The sequence below is a fragment of the Rhagoletis pomonella genome, unplaced genomic scaffold (genome assembly GCF_013731165.1).
Source record: "Rhagoletis pomonella isolate Grant_MI unplaced genomic scaffold, Rhpom_1.0 Rhpom_scaffold_00005, whole genome shotgun sequence".
Lineage (NCBI taxonomy): Eukaryota > Metazoa > Arthropoda > Insecta > Diptera > Tephritidae > Rhagoletis > Rhagoletis pomonella.
In genome coordinates, this window is record NW_023458559.1 from 43,423,554 (window position 1) to 43,445,630 (window position 22,077).

General features: G+C 39.1%; 1 protein-coding gene across 1 annotated transcript in view; it reads left to right on the forward strand.

Moving 5' to 3' along the window:
• LOC118740121 (fat-like cadherin-related tumor suppressor homolog) overlaps positions 1-22,077 on the forward strand; it is a 56,036-nt gene that overhangs the window by 16,667 nt on the left and 17,292 nt on the right. Inside the window, exons 13-22 of the mRNA XM_036471615.1 lie at positions 1-309; positions 9,043-9,226; positions 9,535-10,376; positions 10,485-10,793; positions 14,012-19,319; positions 20,653-20,916; positions 21,036-21,224; positions 21,509-21,538; positions 21,677-21,811; positions 21,972-22,077. Coding sequence (XP_036327508.1) covers positions 1-309; positions 9,043-9,226; positions 9,535-10,376; positions 10,485-10,793; positions 14,012-19,319; positions 20,653-20,916; positions 21,036-21,224; positions 21,509-21,538; positions 21,677-21,811; positions 21,972-22,077 — 7,676 coding nt within the window. The remainder of the gene's footprint in view (positions 310-9,042; positions 9,227-9,534; positions 10,377-10,484; positions 10,794-14,011; positions 19,320-20,652; positions 20,917-21,035; positions 21,225-21,508; positions 21,539-21,676; positions 21,812-21,971) is intronic.

Consider the following 22,077-nt stretch of genomic DNA (forward strand, 5'->3'; position numbering starts at 1 on the left):
ATACTCGATGTGAATGACAATTGTCCAATCTTCGTGAATTTACCTTATTATGCCACACTATCTGTTGATGATGCCAAAGGTACAGTGATAACAAAGGTGAAGGCTGTGGATTTGGATAGTTATGAAAATGGTGAAGTGCGTTACGAGATGAAGAAAGGAAACGGTGAGCTTTTCAAAGTGGATCGCAAGTCGGGTGAATTGGTGTTGAAGCAAAATATCGATGGTAGTACCAGAGTGTACGATTTGATTATCGCTGCATACGATGGTGCAATTTCTCCGTGTTCTACAGATGCAGCGGTTAACATAAAGGTGAGTGTTGAGTTCATTACTTATAGTGTGAAAAAAAAATATAAACCATCTAAATACGTACATACATACATAAATGTGCAGAGTTTGCTTGGCGTTCACCTAGAGTTGTTAAAACTTGCTTCAATATACTTAGGGCAGTTTTCTGAAAAAAAATAAATAAAACTATGTCTAAAGTTAAGCATTTCTATTATTGGTTTCTGACGCATGTATGTTTCGTATTTGTAAAACAATTTAAAACCGGTAATAAAGTGTTTTACTTTAGACACAATCACAAATTTTGATGTAACCTTTGAATAGTGATGGCACGATTAATCGAATAACCGATTATAATCGGTTATTTTCTTTCGGTTAACGATTTAATTGTATCGAAATTTTCCTTTCGATTAATCGAGCGATTAACCGATTAATTTTTCAAAATAATCGAAAAGAAACCATCAAAAATTTACTCATTTACACAATAACGTATGAATCAAAATACGTTGAGATGTTTTTTACATTCTCGTATTCTTCAAATTTTGTATACGATATTTCTGCCAAAAACCGCAACACAAGCTTAACCTAAGTAGCTACTAAAAAATCCCAACCCAAGTATGCACATATTTCCATTTTATTTTCCGAATTCGTCGTTGCGCATTTTCTTCTTTTTTATATGGAAGAAAATAAGCAACACCATTACCAAACAGAAAAATACCAAAAATCAGCGGTAAGTGCCAGATACTTCAGTCTTGGAATTTTTCATACAAAACTTTAATGGGCTACAAAACTGTCGTGCGCTATAATTTTGACGCGGAGTGTAAGTCAGTTTTTATAACTTATAAATGGTTTTCATTAATTTTCGATTTTAATCGAAATGACCGATTAATCGGTTAATTTCTTACGATTAATTGCAATTATTAATCGAATGCCTTCGATTAATCAATTAACCGATTAATCGATTATTAAATTTTTTTTGCCATCACTACCTTTAAATATAAAAAATATAAAGTGAGCTTTAAAGTTACAGGTTACTTGAGAAAACGACAGTTAGTACATAATTTATAAACTTAAAAACAATTAGTTCGTACGTGAGCTGATCTCAACAATTTTCTCCCAACAATGAAACAAATACAGACAATATTAACCAAATTGTCCTCACTGTTTTCAAAATATTCTCCATTAAGTTTTAAACACTTTTGCATGCGCTCGTACCTCTGTCGCAGCACATTTTCTAGTCCGCTAAACACGGGTTTTAAGCTCTTCTTCCGTTTTTGCGATTTTTTTTATGTGTGGGAATAAAAATGAGTCAGTCGGCATCACTGATGGCTGTTCGTCGGATGCTCTATCAACACGAATATTTTAAATGGTAAACTGGACTGAAGGAGAAAGTTTATCTATACCCAAACCATACCACAATGTTCTAAGCATAAAACCACTTGTGCTTGTATCCAGAAGGGAATGGAGAAAGGCCCAAGCTGATAATTAAGAAGACCTCTGACGGGTCCAAGATGGACTGCCGTGTAGGAGTAGGGTCCCAGCAAATACAGTCTCTAACGTTAGAGAAATTTTGATATCTACATTAGATAACAAGGGTAGTTCTCTCATCGTTCTCGAGTCGATGACGAGGTTAAAGAAGTACATTAGAATTCGATTTGAGAACAAGTAGAGAAACAACGCAAATTCAAATAAATGTAAATAAGCAATATTCTGAATGAATTAATCATAAACTATTTTTAAGTTCAAACAATTCATATTCAATATTTTATTGCAAATACATTTAATATAAATTTTACAAACAAAGCGTTTTGTTTAAGAAAGCTAAACAGCAGTTTAAAATTCACATTCGAATCCCATTAGAGATCAACATTAGAATACGATTAGAGAATTAATATTATCTCGAGTCGAGAACTATGTCCCATTTTTTGTTGAGATCGCTATAATTCTCGATAGTTTTTCGAGTCGTTCTCCAACGTTTGAGATTTGAGAATGTGGCTTGTTCTCCAATCATTCTCTAATCGATAACTAACCTCAATGTTTGCTGGGGTGTAAATCGCTACCTGCGGCTGGCAAACCATGCCAGCATGTTTTAGGCTGAAGTCATAGGCATATAGCTGCTGTAGTGTAGTGATTAGAAGTGCGAAAAACAGCTTCTCATAAAAAAACAATCGCCGTTCAAAGTCGGCGTAAAACTGCATGGATCCGCTTTGTAGCACAACATCAAGGCGCACGCGACAAATCGGAGGCTTCTCCTCCAAACACTAACATTAAAACAGAAAGACCGCGGGTTCAAATCCCGCCACATGCAATTCCAATGATAGTAAACATTTCTGTTCTTTAAAGTCCAATTTATATAGGTAAGAATTGTTAATCTGGCACTCCAGTAAAAAATATCGGTATGGTGTCGTATTGTATCGAAATGCGTGTCCCTAGATTTGTCTCGGGAGAAGGTTTCCCTGAAAATCAAATGGTTGCTTAAAACGACAATATTTTGAAATGCGTGACAAGGACAAGAAGGAAAAAACATGTCCTTTTAGAGGGTTGAGTGTAACATCAAACACCTTTTGCACTTCCATTTGAGCAAGCGAAAAAGGTGGTTGGTTGATCTCTGCGCTGCGGTTTCAGTGTAATTGTGCTGAGTTTTAATTATCAGTTTTGAATAATTAGTTTTGTGCTGAGTTTAATTGCAAGTTTGATTTTTGTTCTGGATTGCGGATTCCTTGTGACCACTGCGGAATCTTTTGGAGTTTTTGTGGAATTGCTGGGGGCTTTGCCCAACGGTAAGCTGCATCTTGCTATTTGATTTTGTGCTTTTTGTGTTTCAATTAATTTGTGCTAATACGTGCAAGGAAAGTGAAACGTGTTGTTGAAGGTAGAGTAGGTGACGCCATGGCGTCAAAAGCTGATGATTTGGGGGAGACTGAGGAGGAGCATGTGGAGGCTCCGGTGGATTTTAAACATAAAAGATTTAAAACGGATGCCAATGATTGCAAAAAGGGGGGGGCCTCAAAGGTTTTAGGTTCCGTCAATCCTTCTAACATGGATTTTTAGGAATATGCTGTGGAATGGATGAGGGACAAGGGAATAGGTACAGGAAAAGGTAACGGGACTGAGGTGACGCCAAGTGATATGACGCTAACTGGAAACGGGACATTTGCCGATGGTACAGTTGGCGAAAATGGTGAAGCGACAAATAGTGTAAACGGCAAAAATTTGTCAAGTGAATATGGAAAAAGAGGAGAAAGAGAAATGGTTTTATACCCAGCAAGCCATAAAGGGTTAGCATGTGTACTGTTTGATACTAACCAATGTGACACGGTGCACAACAAGAAAGTTAGAAACGGTTTATACTTGTGGAGCAGGATTAAGGATTTGGGAATTGAGGGCATTGATACGATAAAGGCTATAGGAGTTACGTTGTACAAAGTGTACTTTATTAATGCTTCATATGCGAATAGGTGTGTACAAAGTGATGTCTTAAAATCGGTAAAAATTAAGACATTCATTCCAAAGAACTATGTTGAGACTTTTGGAGTTATTAGACACATTCCGGTTGAGTACTCCGAGAGAGAGATCAGGGAGGGATTGAGATCGGCGGTTAAAGTTATGTCGGTTCAGCGGCTCACAAAGCGAGAAAGCAAAGAAAGTAGCAATAGAATACCAACTCTGTCGGTGAAGATTGGTTTTTTGGGGGATTGTATTCCAAAAGAAGTGGTTTTGGATTACACAATACTGGAAGTTAACCATTTTTATCCCATGGTGAGACAGTGCTTCAAGTGCGGAAGGCTGGGCCATACGCAGAAGGGGTGCAAGTCAGCTGAAATGTGGCAAAAATGATGGATGTGTAGGGAATTGTACTTCGACCAAATGTATTTTATGCGGTGATGAGTCGCATAATTCGTTCAACAAGGCTCATTGCCCTGTTTGGATGAAGGAGGATAGACTTATTAAGATTATGACCTTAAAGAGAAAATCAGGACTGGAGGCTCTAAATGAGTGTAAGGAGGGTCATAGTAACAGGTTTGAGTTACTAAGTGTGGAAGATTTTCCAGAGCTTAGTTCACAGCAATCCGGTTTGAGGGATAATGACAGGGAGGCGAATGCTGTTCTTACTCCTATGAGCTTTGCAAGTAAATTGAAGAATGCTGGTGCAAGGAAGGTAAATACAGTCAGGAAGGTGCAACCGAAAGAAGCAGTTCAAAAGAGGGTGTGGACTACGTCTCAACAAAATGGTATAGCCTTGAACAGACAAAACTTACATATTGTGTCTGAGATTGAGAAGATCACTACTGAAATGACTAAGTTTGCAAGAGATGCGTTCCGTAAGGTAGATTTTCCTGCAGGTGTTAATGCTTTTGTGCACCTTAATGATCGGTTAAAGCAGCACTTTTTGAACCTGGAGAATAGTGACACGAGTCAAGATGATGGGTTAATAATTAATCATCAGAATGAAGATACTACAATATAACGTACAATCGTTAAAGAAGAATGCCAGTAATATAGATTTTTTTGCTAACAGTAATAATTTTGATATTTTGTGTCTCAGTGAGGTTTACTCACATGATGATGAAAATGGTAGGAAGAATATTTTGAATTTTAATTTGGTGGAAAAGAAAAGAGCTGATGGATATGGGGGAGCTGCGGTAGCACTCCGAAAAGCCATTAAGTTTAAGAGATTGAGATATTTATCAGATCATGATGTTTGTGTGGTACAAACTACTAATCTGATCACAAATTTAGTGATTTGCTCGGTATATTGTGAACCGTCAATGGATCTCACTGTGTTTAGGAATTTCATCACAAACCTTTTAAATTTTCTTGAAGCTTTTAATAATGTTTTTGTAATGGGCGATTTGAATGCTCGTTCGGTTGTATGGGGGGATACAGTTGATAACCCGAAAGGGAAATGGCTGTCCAGTTTCATAAATGCTTCAACCTTTAAATGCCTGAACAATGGTGACATCACTTTCAGACCAGTGATTAATGACATGAAAAGGGGTTCGGTTTTGGACCTAACTTTTACTAATGTGTCCACACAAGTTAATTGGGAGGTGCTAAAATTTCAAATTGGGGGGAGTCATCACTATCCTATTGTGACGGATGTGAATTTTACAGAAACCAAAGGTGTCAGTTTTTTATCAAAAAAAAAGTTGTTTAGCTCTTTAAATAAAGTTAAGTTTGAACCCACAGTTGGTTGCGTTACACAGACCCTAAAAAATGAGATTAAAAGTGCCACTACGATTTTAAATGATAAAACACCAAAAGCATGGTGGAGAGAGGACTTAAACAAATTTTTCAGATTATACAAAGCGGCGAGAAAGAAATGTAATTCTGCACCGACCCCGGAAAATTTTAACTATGCTCTTAAGTGTGAGGAAACATGGAAGAATGAAGTAAAAAAAGCGAAGAATCAAAACTTCATGGAAAGCGTACAGAGGCTGAATATGGAGCCAAATACTAAGGAGGCCTGGAGATTCGTAAACAACTTAAAAGGAAACTCAAGAAAGTCAGACATGTCACAATGGCCGGAGGAATGGAACGATAGATTTCTCCAGCATTTGAAAGGGCAAGTAATGAATTGTCAGGATGTGAGGGGTGATGTAAATGCTGAGTGTTGTGACACGACAGTTCCAAGGTTCAGCTTGGTGGAGCTGAATTCCATACTTAAAAGTAAGAAAAAAAAATCGGCAGGGGGTCATGATAGAATCACGTACGAAATGATTCGTGCGCTCTCTGACGACTCAAAGGAAATGCTGGTAAATACGTTGAGTGACGCTTTTATGAGGGGGGAAGTTGAAAGGGAGTGGCGTATCATTAAAGTGATACCCATTCTTAAGAGTGGTAAGGATCCTGGTGATCATGAAAATTATAGACCCATTTCGTTAATACCGGTTCTTCTTAAAACTGTTAATTTGATGGTCAAGGCCAGATTGGACCCTTTCCTAGCTGAAAAGGGTGTGCTTCCAAATAGATGTTTTGCTTATCGTAAGGGGAGGTCTGCCTCCATGTGCTTAAATGAAATCTTACAAAATATTCATGTGTACAAGGATAGAGGTCAAAAAGTTGTGGCAGTTGTTGTGGACATTAGTAATGCGTATAACAGTGTGCCGACGCTGTCTTTGTCTAATATGCTAAAGGGTTTTAAGGTTGAAAGCAAGTATGTAAACTGGATTAGGTCCTTCTTGCAGGAAAGGGTATTACGGCTTGGGAAAAGTGCAGTTACTGTAGGTAATGGGTTACCACAAGGTAGCTGCCTTTCTCCACTTCTGTTCAATGTATATACCAGATCTTTACATGAATGTGAGGATAATTGGACTGATGTATTTCAATTTGCTGATGATTTTCTTATCTTAATACATGATTGGGATTTTAAGAGATTAACTGTCAAGCTGGAGCAGAAAGTCAATGAGTTTGTAAGAAGATGTAGTAGTCTGAACCTTGTAATTAATTTACAAAAAACTAAAGTAATACATTTCAGCAAAAACTGCAAAAAGGAGATAAATTTGCAGGTCAACAGTCATTCGATAGAGCAAGTTAAACAAATCAAGTTTATAGGTCGTACTCTGACGTCGTCCTTGTCTGTAAAAGCACATTACAATAAACTGCTTGAAAATGCGGAAGTTTTTGACTGTATCAAAGGGAATAAAAAGAATAACTCCAGCTACTCGACTACCTACTATCAATTCAAGGAGATTTTTAATAATATTAGCACGGAAATTAGTTTTCATAAAAGTGAGCATCTGAGAATTGTGAGACATGTGCTTGAGGGTAAAAAAGCGAACTTCTCTAAAGAGCAGTATCAAGCAGAGTATAGTAGTCTAGTACACAGGTACAAGGAAAGAGGTTATACAATTTTTGCCACGGATGCATCGGGTGGGGAAGACTCCATGGGGTGTGGAGTGTTCAATGTGACACATAGACAGAAATTTCTCTGGAGTATTAATTTCAAGACTTCATCAGTTTTTAGTGAGTTGTGGGCTATTGTCAAAGCAGTTGACATAGCGGTTGAGGACAAATTTAAAAAAATTGTAATTTTTACGGATAGTTTGACGTCGTGTAGGTTGTTGGAAAAATGCGACTCCAACAACTACATAGTTGCAAGAATACATTCCAGTATCAATAATAGTGGCTTAGAGTGTGAAATAGTATGGACCCCAGGGCATGTTGGGATTGAAATGAATGAGGTGGCTGATGAGTTGGCTAAGTGGGCGGTGTCAGTGGGGGCCCCTTTGAATGTGTTACTTACTCCGGAAGAAGCATTGAGACAGATCAGTAGCATTCTGAAAGATGAATGGAACACTAGGTACAGACTGATGTCTGAGTATAAAGGTAGAACATTTTTCAAGTTTTTTCCGGACATACCACACAGACCTTGGTACTATAAGTCATCGCTTGATGTGAAAGATGTCAAATTAATTAATCGTCTTCTTACAGGACATACTTATGATAAGGAGTATCTACATAAAGTAAAAATTTTAAGGTCCAATATATGTGAGGAATGTCAATCTGTTGACAATTATTCACACGCGATCTTTTCTTGCAGGAAATATGCTAGCACAAGATCAAAGTTTGATGCAGTTAGGAAATGTAAAGATTTTGATGAAATTTTTTTAAAAAAAGATGAAGCAATGCTCAAGGAATTGTGCAACTTTGTGAAAGAGGCACAAATTGATATTTAGTTGTAATATAGAGTACAAAATATATAGTACAAATTAACTTATACTTGTTTTTAATTAATATTTTGTTTATGTTTGTAGTCAAATCGCTCAACAGGGAAAGGCCAAGCTCGTGATTTGCTGCTTTCCGGTTTTTGTTTTGTTTTTTGTTTTTGTTTTTTTTGTTTGTTTTATGCTCATTGCACTTGGAAGTAGGCATTTACTTTGCCTTTCTGTTTTGTTTGGCGGTTTTGTATAACTGGCTTGATAAGAGCTGAAATTTTACGAATGTCAAGACGAGATGTATACTAGAGCTCTGCAGCTGTTTGGATGCTGCAGTTTTGAAGGAGAACAACACTCTGCAGCTGTTTGGATGCTGCAGTTTTGAAGGAGATCCTGGCCTGTGGGAGTTTCCGGCCATCTAACACTCTCTACAATCAAAAAAAAAAAAAAACACCTTTTGCACCGTGGAAGGGCAAAATCTTTTGGAAGAAACGAAATCACCATCAATCAATGTACATCTCTCTTGACTGGGTGGGAGCTTTTTTAAATGTACAAATACAAATAGAAATCCCCTTGCACTTTCTGAAAACAGCAAGGAGGAGGTGAAGACTTGTAATAAAGCACGTGAGCTTTGGCTTGACTATAGCAGGAAAATAACAGCAGAGCTACTAAGTGTGTCAAGGGTAGATGTATTTAGAATCGTAGCTTATATGGAAATCCATAGAGTATAGGTGTTCACCGAATTGAGCAAGAGGTTTGGCACTCTGGTAGTAAAAGAGCAGATTAGCTCAAGTAACGCTGTTGTCAACAGTCGTTGTGGATTTCGTCCATGAACGAACGAATATCGATGGACTGTTAATGAGTTAATCACGTCGAACTCGTAATAAATCGTCGCACGAACTAATTCACCTTTTTCTGAGATTAAAACATATATCAGCACATTTTGAAGCTAACAAATAATTATCGTAGGTTAAAGTTTTCTGGGTAGATTTACGCTAATACTCGACTATACGGTAGTTGTTGGTTGGACGGAAACCTCATATTAGCCTTCATAAATTTTATAAAATCATTTTAACCTGCTTTCATTTGAACTCTTTCCCAGGTTGTTGACCGCTCTATGCCCACATTCGATAAACAATTTTATTCCGATGTCGTAAAGGAAAATGCCGAACTATTTTCAGCACTCTCCATAGCAATACTGGCCGAAAGTCCGCTTAAACGGAAATTAATTTATACAATATCCAGCGGAAATGAGGACGAAGTATTCGAAATTGATTACCGAACTGGTAAGTTAAGTTTTGGAGACATTAAGACTACTTATGCGAAATAGAAAACCTCAAAGTTGTTGAAACTTTTATCGAACTGTCAAAATGCGTATATAATAAGGGTCTTCACACCGAGCTTGATAGTCGCCAACTCGGTGTACGGTAATTTTTCTCCACGTATGTGTTTGTGTAAAATAATGTAACTTTTCTATAAAAATTTTGACAATTCAACCAAACGATTCAAGACTTTCGAAAAGCTGAAGACCTTTTGCAGTTTAAAGTTGTAGTTCCACTATAATTTCCGCCCTTGTGTTTTTTTTATTTTTTAGGCGTCATTTACATCGTTAACGAGCTGGATTATGAGACAAAGCAAAGCCACGAATTTATGGTGCGTGCCACCGATTCGCTCTCTGGTATCTATGCCGAGGTAACGGTGTCAATAATTGTCGAAGATGCCAATGATTGTTATCCAGAAATCGAACAAGCCAATTACAACATCACCATATCTGAAAATCTCATAATCGGTTCACAAATAATGAAAGTGAATGCAACCGATTGTGATGCGAATGCAAATAGCGAATTATCATATTTTATTGATAGCGTCGATGGTAAAAATAACTCTGCACTCTTTTACATCGACATGTCAGAGGGATATCTATATTTGAAAAGTAATTTAGATGCCGAAGAAAGTACTTTCCATCACATCATACTGGTGGTGAAAGATCATGGTACGCCATCGTTAAGTTCGCGAGCAAATGTATGGATTACAGTAAGGGATCTCAATGATAATTTTCCAAAATTTACGGAGGCTTCCTTCTCGAGTCGTCTATCAGTGAATGCACAACGTGGCCAATTCGTTATCAATGCAAGAGCCTATGATCCCGATCATGAAGATAACGATCGGCTTAAATATCGTATAATCGACGGCAATGAATTGCAAACGTATACGATTAATGAAAATAATGGCGTTATCACGCTACAAAATATGCAAAATTTCACGGATCATCATCAGACGCTGCTAAATGTTTCCGTTAGCGATGGTGTACACACAACTTATGCGAGGGTAAAAATCATACTTATGCCGGAAAATAATCATGCACCAAAGTTTTTGAAATCGAGCTATGAGGCGAGTGTGAGGGAGAATGAGGCAGCTGGAAAGAATATCGTTTTGGTAAGTTTGCGCAAGTTTCGAATCTTTTTTATGTAAGAGTACTCACTTGGCACCTACTAATGCAAAAGCTTATAATATTGAAATTATCTTCCGATTTCATTTCTATAGCTTCACGCATACGACGCTGACTTTGGACGCTTTGCAAAACTCACTTATGATCTGGTCTCAGAAGAATTCAAAGAGTATTTCGAAATTGATGGCAGCAATGGTTCCATTACAACCAAAGTGGCATTTGATCGGGAGCAACGTGCTTTCTACGACGTATTAGTGCGGGTCTCTGACGAAGGTGGCAAGGCAGATTATGCTCTCTTGAAAATCAAAGTTGAAGATGTAAATGACAATAGTCCGCGCTTCATGGTTAAGGAATATAAACTTGTAGTTAAAGTCGATACACCAATTAATTTCACACTTTTGAAGGTAAGTAAGCAATTTATTTAGTTCATATGTTTTTAAAAGATACAAAAATCATTCATCTGTTCGGATATCTTGACCTTAGAGAAATACTCAGACATAATTGGGTGGTTCACAAGGTGTCGTACGTATCGTATTGTCGTTTGTTGTAAAGTTTTTAACGGCTAAATAAATTTTTAGAGAACTTGAAATAACCACCAACTATTTTTTAACGGTGTGAAATTTCATAATAAAACTTTTATGTTGCTTGCGAATTCCTTAAATATAGTTTTAGCCGTTTAAAGTTTATGACATACAACAGTACGACAGTATACAACACCTTGTGAACTCCCTAAATGTGAAAGTGTTGTGTGTTGATAAGACGATACTCTCTGTAAAGCTACATTCAAAAAGTTATACACTTTTATAAAGAAGAAGATAAAGAAATAGGATCTTTTTACAAATTTAGTGAGCGCCTAACCATGAGGCTTCAAGCAAGACAAAACAAAGGTGTAAAAAAAGGAAAAATAAAAATAATTTTTAAGAATTGCCCGAAGTGGGGAGCATTTGCTTTGTTGGCTTACTTGTTTCCTCAGAGAGCGTAGAATACAGAAAACAAGAAAAACTAGCCTGGACCTTGTCGGCGATTGTGCATTAGGGTGGCCCAACAAAAAATAGTTTAAAATGTTAAGATCTCACCCCTAAGCTCTTTCTGAATGAAAAAAGTTAAATACTTATATTTTTTGTTAAAAAAAAAAAATTATTGAGAACCAAGTATTTTATTTTGGGAAAACACCTTTTCATAGAAATGATACCTATAGAATTCTTGAAAATCAATATTTTCCGTTTTGCTTTTCAGGATATTTCCAATAATAATACCCAATTGTTTATTTTAAAATTTTTTAATACTAACGATTTTTTATGGGTCCCCCATTGCCTTTTTGGGGGTTTGTGGAGGACCTAAAAAAATAGTTACTATTCAAGAATGGTTAAATAAACGAATGGGTATTGTTATTGGAAGTATCTTTAAGAAAATGATATACTAAACAAAATACATATCGAGCCCTAACCGCCAAAATAACGTAAGCGACATTTTTTTCAAAATTTTCTTTTTGATGCAGAAATGCATCTAGATGCTCTAGGAATATTTCTGCATCAAAAAGAACATTTTGGAAAAAATGTTGCTTATGTTATTTTGGCGGTTAGGGCTCGATATGTACATGGAAGTCTTCATGGGCTTGAGGCAGTTCTAGATATCCTTTTATTAAAAAAAAATACGGACATTCTTCCATTTAGAAAAATCCTAACGGGTGAAATCTTAACATTTCAAGCTTTTTTCCCTCGCAATATTTTTGGACCACCCTATTATGCATTCATCATACTAATTCAAATAAGTTCTTGTTCAATTGGATTCCTATCTGAATTAGTATGCTGACTAATTTAGTATGGTGACGACGAGGTAGATGTCCAGGCTCGTTTTGCATCCTCTCTGTATTCTACGTTCTCTGAGTTTTTGTCGGTTTTGTCATCGAAAACGCCCCTGATCAGCATTAAGTTCGATAATTGACTATAGGACTAAATCTGGATCAACTACAGTAAATTCACGGCATAATTACGTATTAACGAGATGATCCAGATCAACGCTGCCGTCTGTCTATGCTTTTATACTCCTTCATCAAGAGTCTCGTTTCTCCTCCAGGGGTAGTTTTCTTTCGAAATTTTCTTTCTCCTTATTTTCTGGCCTGGTCAAAGCAACATAGCAAAAAAAAAAATTAAAAAAAAGGTTTTTTCTTAACAGCGGTCGCCGCTCGGCAGGCAATGGCAAACCTCCGAGTGTATTTCTGCCATGAAAAACAGCTTCTCAATAAAATACAGTCGCCGTTCAGAGTCGGCGTAAAACTGTAGACACGACACAAATCGGAGGAGAAGCTCGGCCAAACACTAACATATGTATGTGTAAGCGCCAATCTATTATTATTTTTATTATTAATAGTTTAGTTTTTTATTATTAATAGTTAGTTAGTTTAGTTTCGGAAAAGCTCTGCGTGCCAAAAACGACGTTTCGCAGTTATCTGTTATCCATCCCAGAGCGATCCTCGGAACTATTTAGGATGTAAAAGCTGATCAGCTTAGAATGCAAAGAGAATTCTACCTCAACACGCTGGAAGCAGCGGCGAAATCGCGACTTTTATGTACAGATGTTACATTTTATAGGGGGTCGCCGCCTCCGATGCACCCAGGGCCAGAATACCATTGCAGTTACTTACGTCACTAAACTGGCGTAAAACTAATCTGTTCATGATTAGTGGTAAGGTAGTCAGCTCGATGAAACCACCTCGAGGTACGCTTCCTAACGAGCTCGTTCACTATTAAGTTCCCAGCAATATTACTGTGGCCTGGTACTCATCGAAGTTCTAATTCAGGTATTCTGCGATTAATGTTGAGCGCACCGTTTGGAAGTTCAATGTCCTAATTACAGCTTGGCCATAAGATTAAATATTTGCCTCCTTAATTGCAGCCATTCAACTGCTTTCTTAATGACTGCTATCTCTGCCTGAAAAATACTAGTATTAGTATTTTCACTGACCACTTCCGTTAAACTGCAACTCGTGCTTGTAAAATTTCCTTTATCATCCCTTGATTAAATGCGATCCACCCACTGAGCAGCTGGAAGGTAGTCTGGATAGGCAGTAATCCATAACCTGAGTATGTTAAGGATCGAGTGGTCTTGTGTCTAACCCTGGCACATGTTGAATGGGAGTGGTCCGAAATAGAATTATCAACGATTCGTGCAAACATTTGGCTGTTGTTGTTGTAACAGCATACAAGTTCCCCAAAGAGTTTTTGGGGAGTGTTGCTGGAGTAACAGTCCTTGGCCAGATATATGTAAATCTCGGTCGTTCCGGTTACGTAGACCCGACTGTCGTGGGAACGTGCAATAATTTGGCAATTCTTCGCGCTGATGGACTCCTCCTCGGAGTTCCTCTCCAATTTGTCTTTTTCGTCGCTGCTTCATGTCAGAAATACAATTGGCGGTTTGCCACTGCCTGCCGACAGGTAACCGATATTATTTTTGGACATTGGTCGGAGTAGGAATCAAACATGGATCCTGCCAAATGATAGTACGTGCATACCTTTAACCACTAGGGTACGGCGACCCCAGCTAACCTATAGTTTCTTCCCATTTTTTTTTATTTATTATTTAACATAACCTCACTTTGCTCATTCATTATTCATTTACATAGGTAAAAGCATTCGATATAGATGAGCATGATAATGCTCGTTTAACGTACACAATCGACGAGTCGACAGTGGCGGAAACTTACAAAGATATATTCGCTATCAATGAGCACGATGGTGCTTTGAGCTTGCTGAGACCTATAACAGAGCTCGCCAACAATGTCGCGCAGTTCTTTGTGCGCGCTCTGGATCGTGGCAGCCCCCAGTTCCACAATGATGTGCCTGTTACAGTGCAATTCATCAGCGCCAATGTTACCGTACCGGAATTTGAAAAGCGTTCCCTTGAACTGCACGTTTTAGAATCCACACCACCGGGTTCCGTCTTGACAAAACTACGGCTTTCCGGAAATTATTCTGTGAAATTTTCAATACCAATTGAAAGTCGAAAGTTTTCGATTTCCGAAAATGGTGAAGTAATACTCATGCAAACGCTCGATCGCGAAGTGAACGATGTACACTATATGATTGCCATGGCGGAGACAGAAACTATCCCGCCTCTTTTTACCTTTTGCGAAATCCACATACAAGTGCTGGATGAAAACGATAATTCACCAAAGTTTGATAGTCGCGAGTACAATGTGCATGTAGGCGAGAATATCGACAAAGTCGCCTCGATCATAAAAATCACAGCGACCGATATGGATACAGGATCGAATGGGGATATTCGCTATTATCTGGAAGACGAAACAAATACTGCATCAAATGTTTTCGACATCGATATCTACACGGGTTGGATAACCTTGCTGAGCGCACTGGATAGGGAAACCCAATCGGAGTACCACTTCAATGTGCTCGCAACTGACAATGGCCAACCGAAGCATGTGTCGAAGGTGCCTGTGACCATCAAGATCATCGACTACAACGACAATCCCTCGCTTTTCAATCAGGACAAATTCGAGATCGCAGTGCAAGAGAACGCGCTGCCTGGCACCATTTTGAAATATTTCCTGATTACCGATCTGGATGCCGAGAAGAGCATAACAAGCTATTATATAATGAGTGGTGATAAATTTTCGCAATTCCAAATTGGTAAAACCGGTGAACTCTTTGTGGCCAAGCCACTGGATAGAGAGGCTATCGCAGCTTACAACTTGCATGTACTTGTAACGGATGGCAAGTTTGTGGCCACCACTGAGGTGGTGATAACGGTGCAGGATGTGAATGATAATGTGCCGATTTGTATGACGCCACGCTACACTTTGAGAATTAATGAATCTGTGATGGCGGGTACGCCCCTAATACAAATCGACGCATTGGATCTGGATGAGAATGGCGGTAATCAGTTACGTTACTATTTGACAGGCAATCGCTCAGATGATTTCTTCATAGAAAAAGACACCGGCACCTTGCGTGTGGCTAAGCCGATAGATAGAGAGACGCATGCGCGTTATATTTTAACTGCGCATGCGCAAGACGGCCAAGAGCTGCTGCAGGTATGCACCTCTGAGTTGATTATCATCGTCAATGATCTCAACGATAATCGACCAGAGTTCTCAATGGCACAGTATATAGTAAGCATACCCGAGGATGCGCCTGTCGGCACCATTGTGACCAAAGTGCATGCGACCGATAAAGATTTCGGCCTCAATCGCAAGATCATTTACTCATTCCTTGAAGAGCAGCCGAACTTTAGCATCTCACGCACGAGTGGCATTATAAAACTCTCGAAAAGTTTAGATCGTGAAAGCATTTCCATATTCAACATCTCTATTAAAGCGGTGGACTGTGGCAATCCCAAGCAGTTAACAATCACAAGGCTCATCATCAACGTGCTCGATATTAACGATAATCCACCAGAATTCAGTAAGCGCGAGTATCGCACGTATGTGTACGAGAATGCCACACTCAACTCGGAGGTGGTGCGCATCTTTGCGACCTCAAAGGACATAGGCGTCAATGCGGAGGTGCTGTACTTCATTGTGGGCGGCAATGAGCATAATAAGTTCAGCATTGATTCCAAGACGGGCAGCGTATATGTAAATGATGATTTGGATTATGAACGCACAAAGGCTTACTTTCTCACCGTGCAAGCGATTGATGGCGGTACACCACCGCTCAGCAACATAGCTTCGGTGAATATTTCGGTCCTGGATGTCAACGATAATCGCCCGAAATTCACGCAGAATACGTATCGTGCGAAAGTGCGGGAGGATGCATCTAAAATGCAAAGGGTCCTACAGGTATTGGCTACCGACGCGGACTCAGGCCAAAATGGCATCATACGCTATAATATAGAGCGTGGCGATCAGCTCAATCAGTTCGCCATAGAAGACTTCTCTGGTCAGATAATCGTCATCAATGCGCTGGATCGTGAGTTAAATGCCAATTACTTGCTAGAGGTGAAGGCCTGCGACAATGGCGTGCCCGAGCTATGCAACTATGTGCGCATCTATGTGGATATTGTGGACGTGAACGACAATCCGCCGCTCTTCCGCCAGCAAAATTACAGCGTAGTATTGCAGGAGAACAAGCAGTTGGGCTATAATGTGCTGCCATTCGAAATCACCGATGCCGATGAACCGCCGAATACGTCGCCCTACACCTTCGATCTTCGCAGCGGCAATGATGGCGGTTTCTTCCGCATCGAGCAAGATGGCTGGCTGCGTACTGCGGCGCGTTTTAATCACAAAATCTGCGACATTTACACGCTGCAGGTTCGCGTCTTTGACAATGGCACACCGCCGCTCTATTCGGACGCCTGGGTGCATGTGCGCATCATCGAAGAGAGCCAATATCCGCCTGTTATAACACCGTTGGAGGTTACTGTGAAGTCTTATGACGACGATTATATCGGTGGTTTCTTAGGTCGCATACATGCGAGCGATCAGGATAAGTATGACAATTTGATATACGCGCTGACGCCCACCAGCGGTGAGTCGTTCGAGACCAAGCAACTATTCAATATATCACAAAATAACGGTTCCCTGTACGCCATCAGCAACCTCGATGTGGGCATGTATCGCATTAATGTAACAGTTACCGATGGCAAGTTTACAGCGCATGCAGTTATCAAGCTGAATGTGGAGCTTATAACGGGCGATATGACACGAAATGCAGTTGTGATAAGTTTTCGCAAAGTTACGCCCGAAGCGTTCATACTGAGTCATCGGAAAGGGTTCATACGCGCTTTGCGCGCCATACTACGCTGCCGCCAGAAAGACATCACCATCATTGCCATACAAACGGCCTCGAGCCATGCCACTTACAAGGAACCGAACGATTCGGAAAATGTCATGCTGGAGCGGAGTAAGCGTCAGACGCCTATGGCTGCCGATAATTTGAATATTTTATTCGCAGTACGCAAGCAACAAATTACGCCTAGCTCAGAGGAGTATTTCACCACAGCCGAGGTGCGCGCAGTGCTGGTGAATTTCATTGACGACATCGAGGACGCCACCAATCTGGTGGTGGAAGAGATAATGGCGCCTACCTGTGCGCGCAATATTTGCATGCAAGGTGACTGCTTCAATCGCATACGCCTCAATAAGCGCAAGTTAAATACGTACTCCACAGATGTCGCCAGCTTCGCCTCACCCACGTACAAGCACGCTAACGAATGTCAATGCAAGCAAGGCTATGGTGGACGCATCTGCAACGAGCCGATAAACGCCTGCTCATCGGACCCTTGTCCGCCGGAGAAGACATGCTGGCCCGCCAACACTACTGTCGGCTACCAGTGCATCTGTCCGCAAGGTTACACCGGTCATGCCTGCGACAGCAAATCGTCGCTATCGAAATGTCCACACGGCAACTGCAGCGCGCGTTTCACATCGGTCTCCTTCAGCGGCAAGAGCTATGCGCACTACAAGATCAACAAGGCTGTGGCGAAGTCTATACTCGAGCAGGAGTTTGTCTATTCGCTGAAGATACGCACTGTACAGCAAACGGGCACGTTACTCTTTTCCAGCGGCCGCATCGACTATCACATACTGGAGATCTTCAATGGCGCTGTGCAATATCGCTTCGAGCTGGGCTCGGGCGAGGGAAAAATATGTGTCTCAAGCATTTACATTGCCGATGGCGAGTGGCATACCATTACGCTGGAACGCATATTGAATAGCGCCAAGCTGACGGTGGACAACAAGCACGTCTCGCAGGGCAGTGCGCCAGGCGTCAATGGCATACTAAACATACAATCGAGTGATATTTTCGTGGGCGCTGAAGTGAAACCGCATCCCTCCATCATCGGCTTCGAGGACATACAGAAGGGTTTCATTGGCTGCATGTCAGACATCAAAATTGCGCTCGATCCACTACCACTATACATATCGGGTGGCAGCTCTGTGGCGGCGCTAAAGCGTTTCACAAACGTCGAGTTCACTTGTGATCCGACGAGCGTGCTCGTACAGCTGGGCATTTGTGGCGCACAGCCTTGCCTCAACGGCGGCATCTGCATCGACTTGGGCGAGAATAAATTCAAGTGTACCTGTCATTCACGTTTCACCGGGAAGGTGTGTGAGATGGATATGGATCCGTGCGCCTCGGCGCCCTGTCTGTACGGCGGCCGCTGTGAGGTGCACGAGTTGGGCAATTACACGTGCGCATGTCCGCTGCACTTATCGGGGCACCGCTGCGAATATGGCAAATATTGTTCGCCCAATCCATGCAAAAATGGTGGCGTTTGCGAGGAGGGCGATGGCACACCGCACTGCATGTGCCGTGGCTATACCGGGCCAACGTGTGAGATCGACGTGAATGAATGTGATAATCATCCGTGTGGCAATGGTGCCACCTGCATCAATGAGGCTGGTAGCTTTCGCTGTATTTGCCCATCTTATCTTACAGGCGCCAGTTGTGGCGATCCATTATATTCCAATTCGATTTCTACAAAGTTAAAGAATCTCTCAATGGAGCAGCTTGCTGGCATTGTGGTGGGCATAGTGTTCATTATCATAGTTATACTTGTGGCCTTCTGTTGTATAGTCATTCGGAAGAGCAGTAATACAAGCGGCCAAAATTCAACGAGTAAGGATCCATATAAGGGTGAGAATTTGAATTCGCTTGTCTGTAAGGAAAAATACGCCAAGAATATCGCTAAGATGAGCAATTTGGAGATAAACCAGCGGCCAATGAGTTATACAGCATCGACAAATGATAACTTGTACACTGGTCACACAACCTTCGTGAATAACTTGGACATATTGCGCAGCTACGGTTCGGCGGGTGATGAGCTGGAAAACATTCCATTCGAATATCAAAAAATCAATCGAAATAATGAGCATGTAAATCTAAACGATTCTGATCCCGTACAGAAGCGCGACTGGGCTGAGCAAATGCATTTGAAGACGTTCAGCGAGAATAAGCTTAACAATGGTGAGTAAATATTGCTTTATTATATACATTAGGGTGCACCACTGTTCATACAAAAAAAAAATAAAAATCGGTACTGGTTTTCCATCGGAAATATAAGATTTATTATATTTTAAGACTTCCGCCAAAATATTTTGAAGAAATATTAGATTATGCTTAAAGCCCTGTATGCAGCTCTCAAGAAAACGGTCAAGAAAAAATTTCCATTATTTCGCGTGTGTGTCCAAGGAATTTTGACATATTTGGTACCTCACAGCCTTCTCCTCTTTCCTCAAGAAATAATGGAACGGGCATATATTTCTGTTGCAAACCTGGGTTGACCTGTGCTCTTTTTTCACAAAAAACTTTAGAAAACCGTAGTAGAAAGCGTAGTAAATTTCTTAAGAACTCCGTACTGCCTTAAGGAAATTTAACTCAAGAAAATTTCTTAGCCATTTCTTGTACGTCATTTTATATGGAGTTTTTGCTTTTCTTGAGAGCTGCATACAGGCCTTACGTAAGCTGGACATATTTGAAAACACATCAAACATTTTAGTTTTTCATTGATAATAAAACTAGTTTTTAAAAATGCTTTCCTAAAAATCGATAGAAGATGATAGAAGAGTTCAAACCTGAAAGGTCTACTCAAAATTTTTTAAAAATGTTATCAACGGAGTCAAAATAATGAGATTTTTGAAGGTACTTTCAAATCAGTGTAGCCCCCACGTTAATCTTAATATTTTCCGAAATAATAATATATATTTTATAATTCGGATGGAAACCCCGCGAAATTTTTCGGTAAATTTCTATCTTTTGATGCATATATTAGAACATTGTATATAACTTATTAATTAAATTGATTTTTAATTTCTAACCAGTTGGCTACCCTCGTCAAAAATATTTCCGAAATAACCTCTCTCGCTTGATATCTATATAAATTATTTAATTCAAATTATTAATTCAGTTGATTTTGGCTTCTTAAACAGGATGTAAGACCTCTTTTGACCTTTTAAAACTATCTTCGAAATCCCATATTAAAATATATCATCAAAATTGGTATTACAATTTTTTTCTTTTTGGTTATTGTTTCCGAAGAGAGTGCGTGTATGATGTATTTTGGAGCATCTGGCACCCTCTTCAGAAATTTTTTCGAAACATCTCTCGGTTGATACCCATATAAAATTGTTTCTTTTAACTTGTTAAATAATTTCAAATAAATCATTTTGATAAAAATTGCAACTCTCTTATATAATATTAGTAGGATTTAATTTTTACTTAATACTTAAGATATTTTTTTTTTGCCAATCGTTATTACAAGATTTTACAATTTATAAATATATGTACATTTCCTATTTAGAAAAACTCGATTATGCCGCTTTAAAAACGGGCTGTAGCAAAATGATACAAGTAACAGTGCCAAATGTATGTCATTCACCTTATACCGATTATCCAACGGTCAATCATGGTCAATATCATTGGGACTGTTCGGATTGGGTACGTAAAAGCCATAATCCATTGCCGGATATAACAGAGGTACCTGGTGCTGAGATTGCCGACTCATCGAGCTTCCATAGTAATGATAGCAATGAATCTAAGCCAAGGCGTACCTATGCAATGCAAAGTAAGTTGGGATAATAAAATTGATAATTAAAACTGTTCACACAAATCTTTTCTATTATTTTATCTATGTATGTATGTTTATTTTTGTATACAAATATACCTATTATTTATTCCCGTTAGGTATGTGCGTTGGTGTTGATCCTACACGAGATATTGTAACTTTAAATGAAGACTTAACATCCGAATGCATCGACTCTGAACTCGAGAGTTGTATGCGACCTTTCGAACTGCCGCTTATTAATAATGATGATGTTTCAAGACTGAGCCCCCAAATTAACTTTGAGAATGAAGACTTCATTACAAATCCAGGTAATAACCTTATTTAATAATAATAATACTAGGTCGGCGCTTACACATACTATGTTATGTTATTGTTACGGGAGGCACCTACAGTTTTATGCCGACTCCGAACGTCCATTACTTTTCATATATGTATCGATAAATTTGTATATATCGATATTTTCATTTCGATATTTCGAGTTCAATTTCAGTTGGACCTTCAAATAATATTTTGATTTCCAAAAAATTAAATTTTTTAATTTAAATTTATCGAATTTTGATATTCCTAATCATTTTGATTTCTTCTTTTATAGTGCCTTCAACATATGATCCTATGAACTCATGTAAGTACTTAAATTTTAGTAAAACACTATAATTTAACATAAATTAAAAAGTTACTAAAAAGTAAAAAAAAAAAAATTATTGTTATTTAATTGCATGGAATTTACGCTCTTCAAATGTTTCTATTTTGAAAACATCAGGTAACGCATACTTACGGCATCCAGATTCATATTTACCTCCATTTAATGTACCCAGTGAAACTGAAGGTGAAAGTTCAAGCACTGAGGTATTTTCAAAAGCCACCAGTGAAATGCTACCCAGAAGAAAATTAAGTGGTATGTATGTGCGAAAACGAACTCCAAAATAATAATGCATCACCCCATGTGTTATCCTAAATAATCCCTTCAATTGTAATTTTATTTCACAAAATGCTATATGCTCTTGCTTAACAAATTTTGTATAAATTTTCTTAATTTCTTCATTCTCTTCATATAGACAAATCGGAAGAAATTTATGTGTTCAGAAATCTCCACTCGAAAAATGGATCAAATAGTGACCTATCGGTTCACTTGTGTGAAATTGAAGATTCCGAATTAGAGGA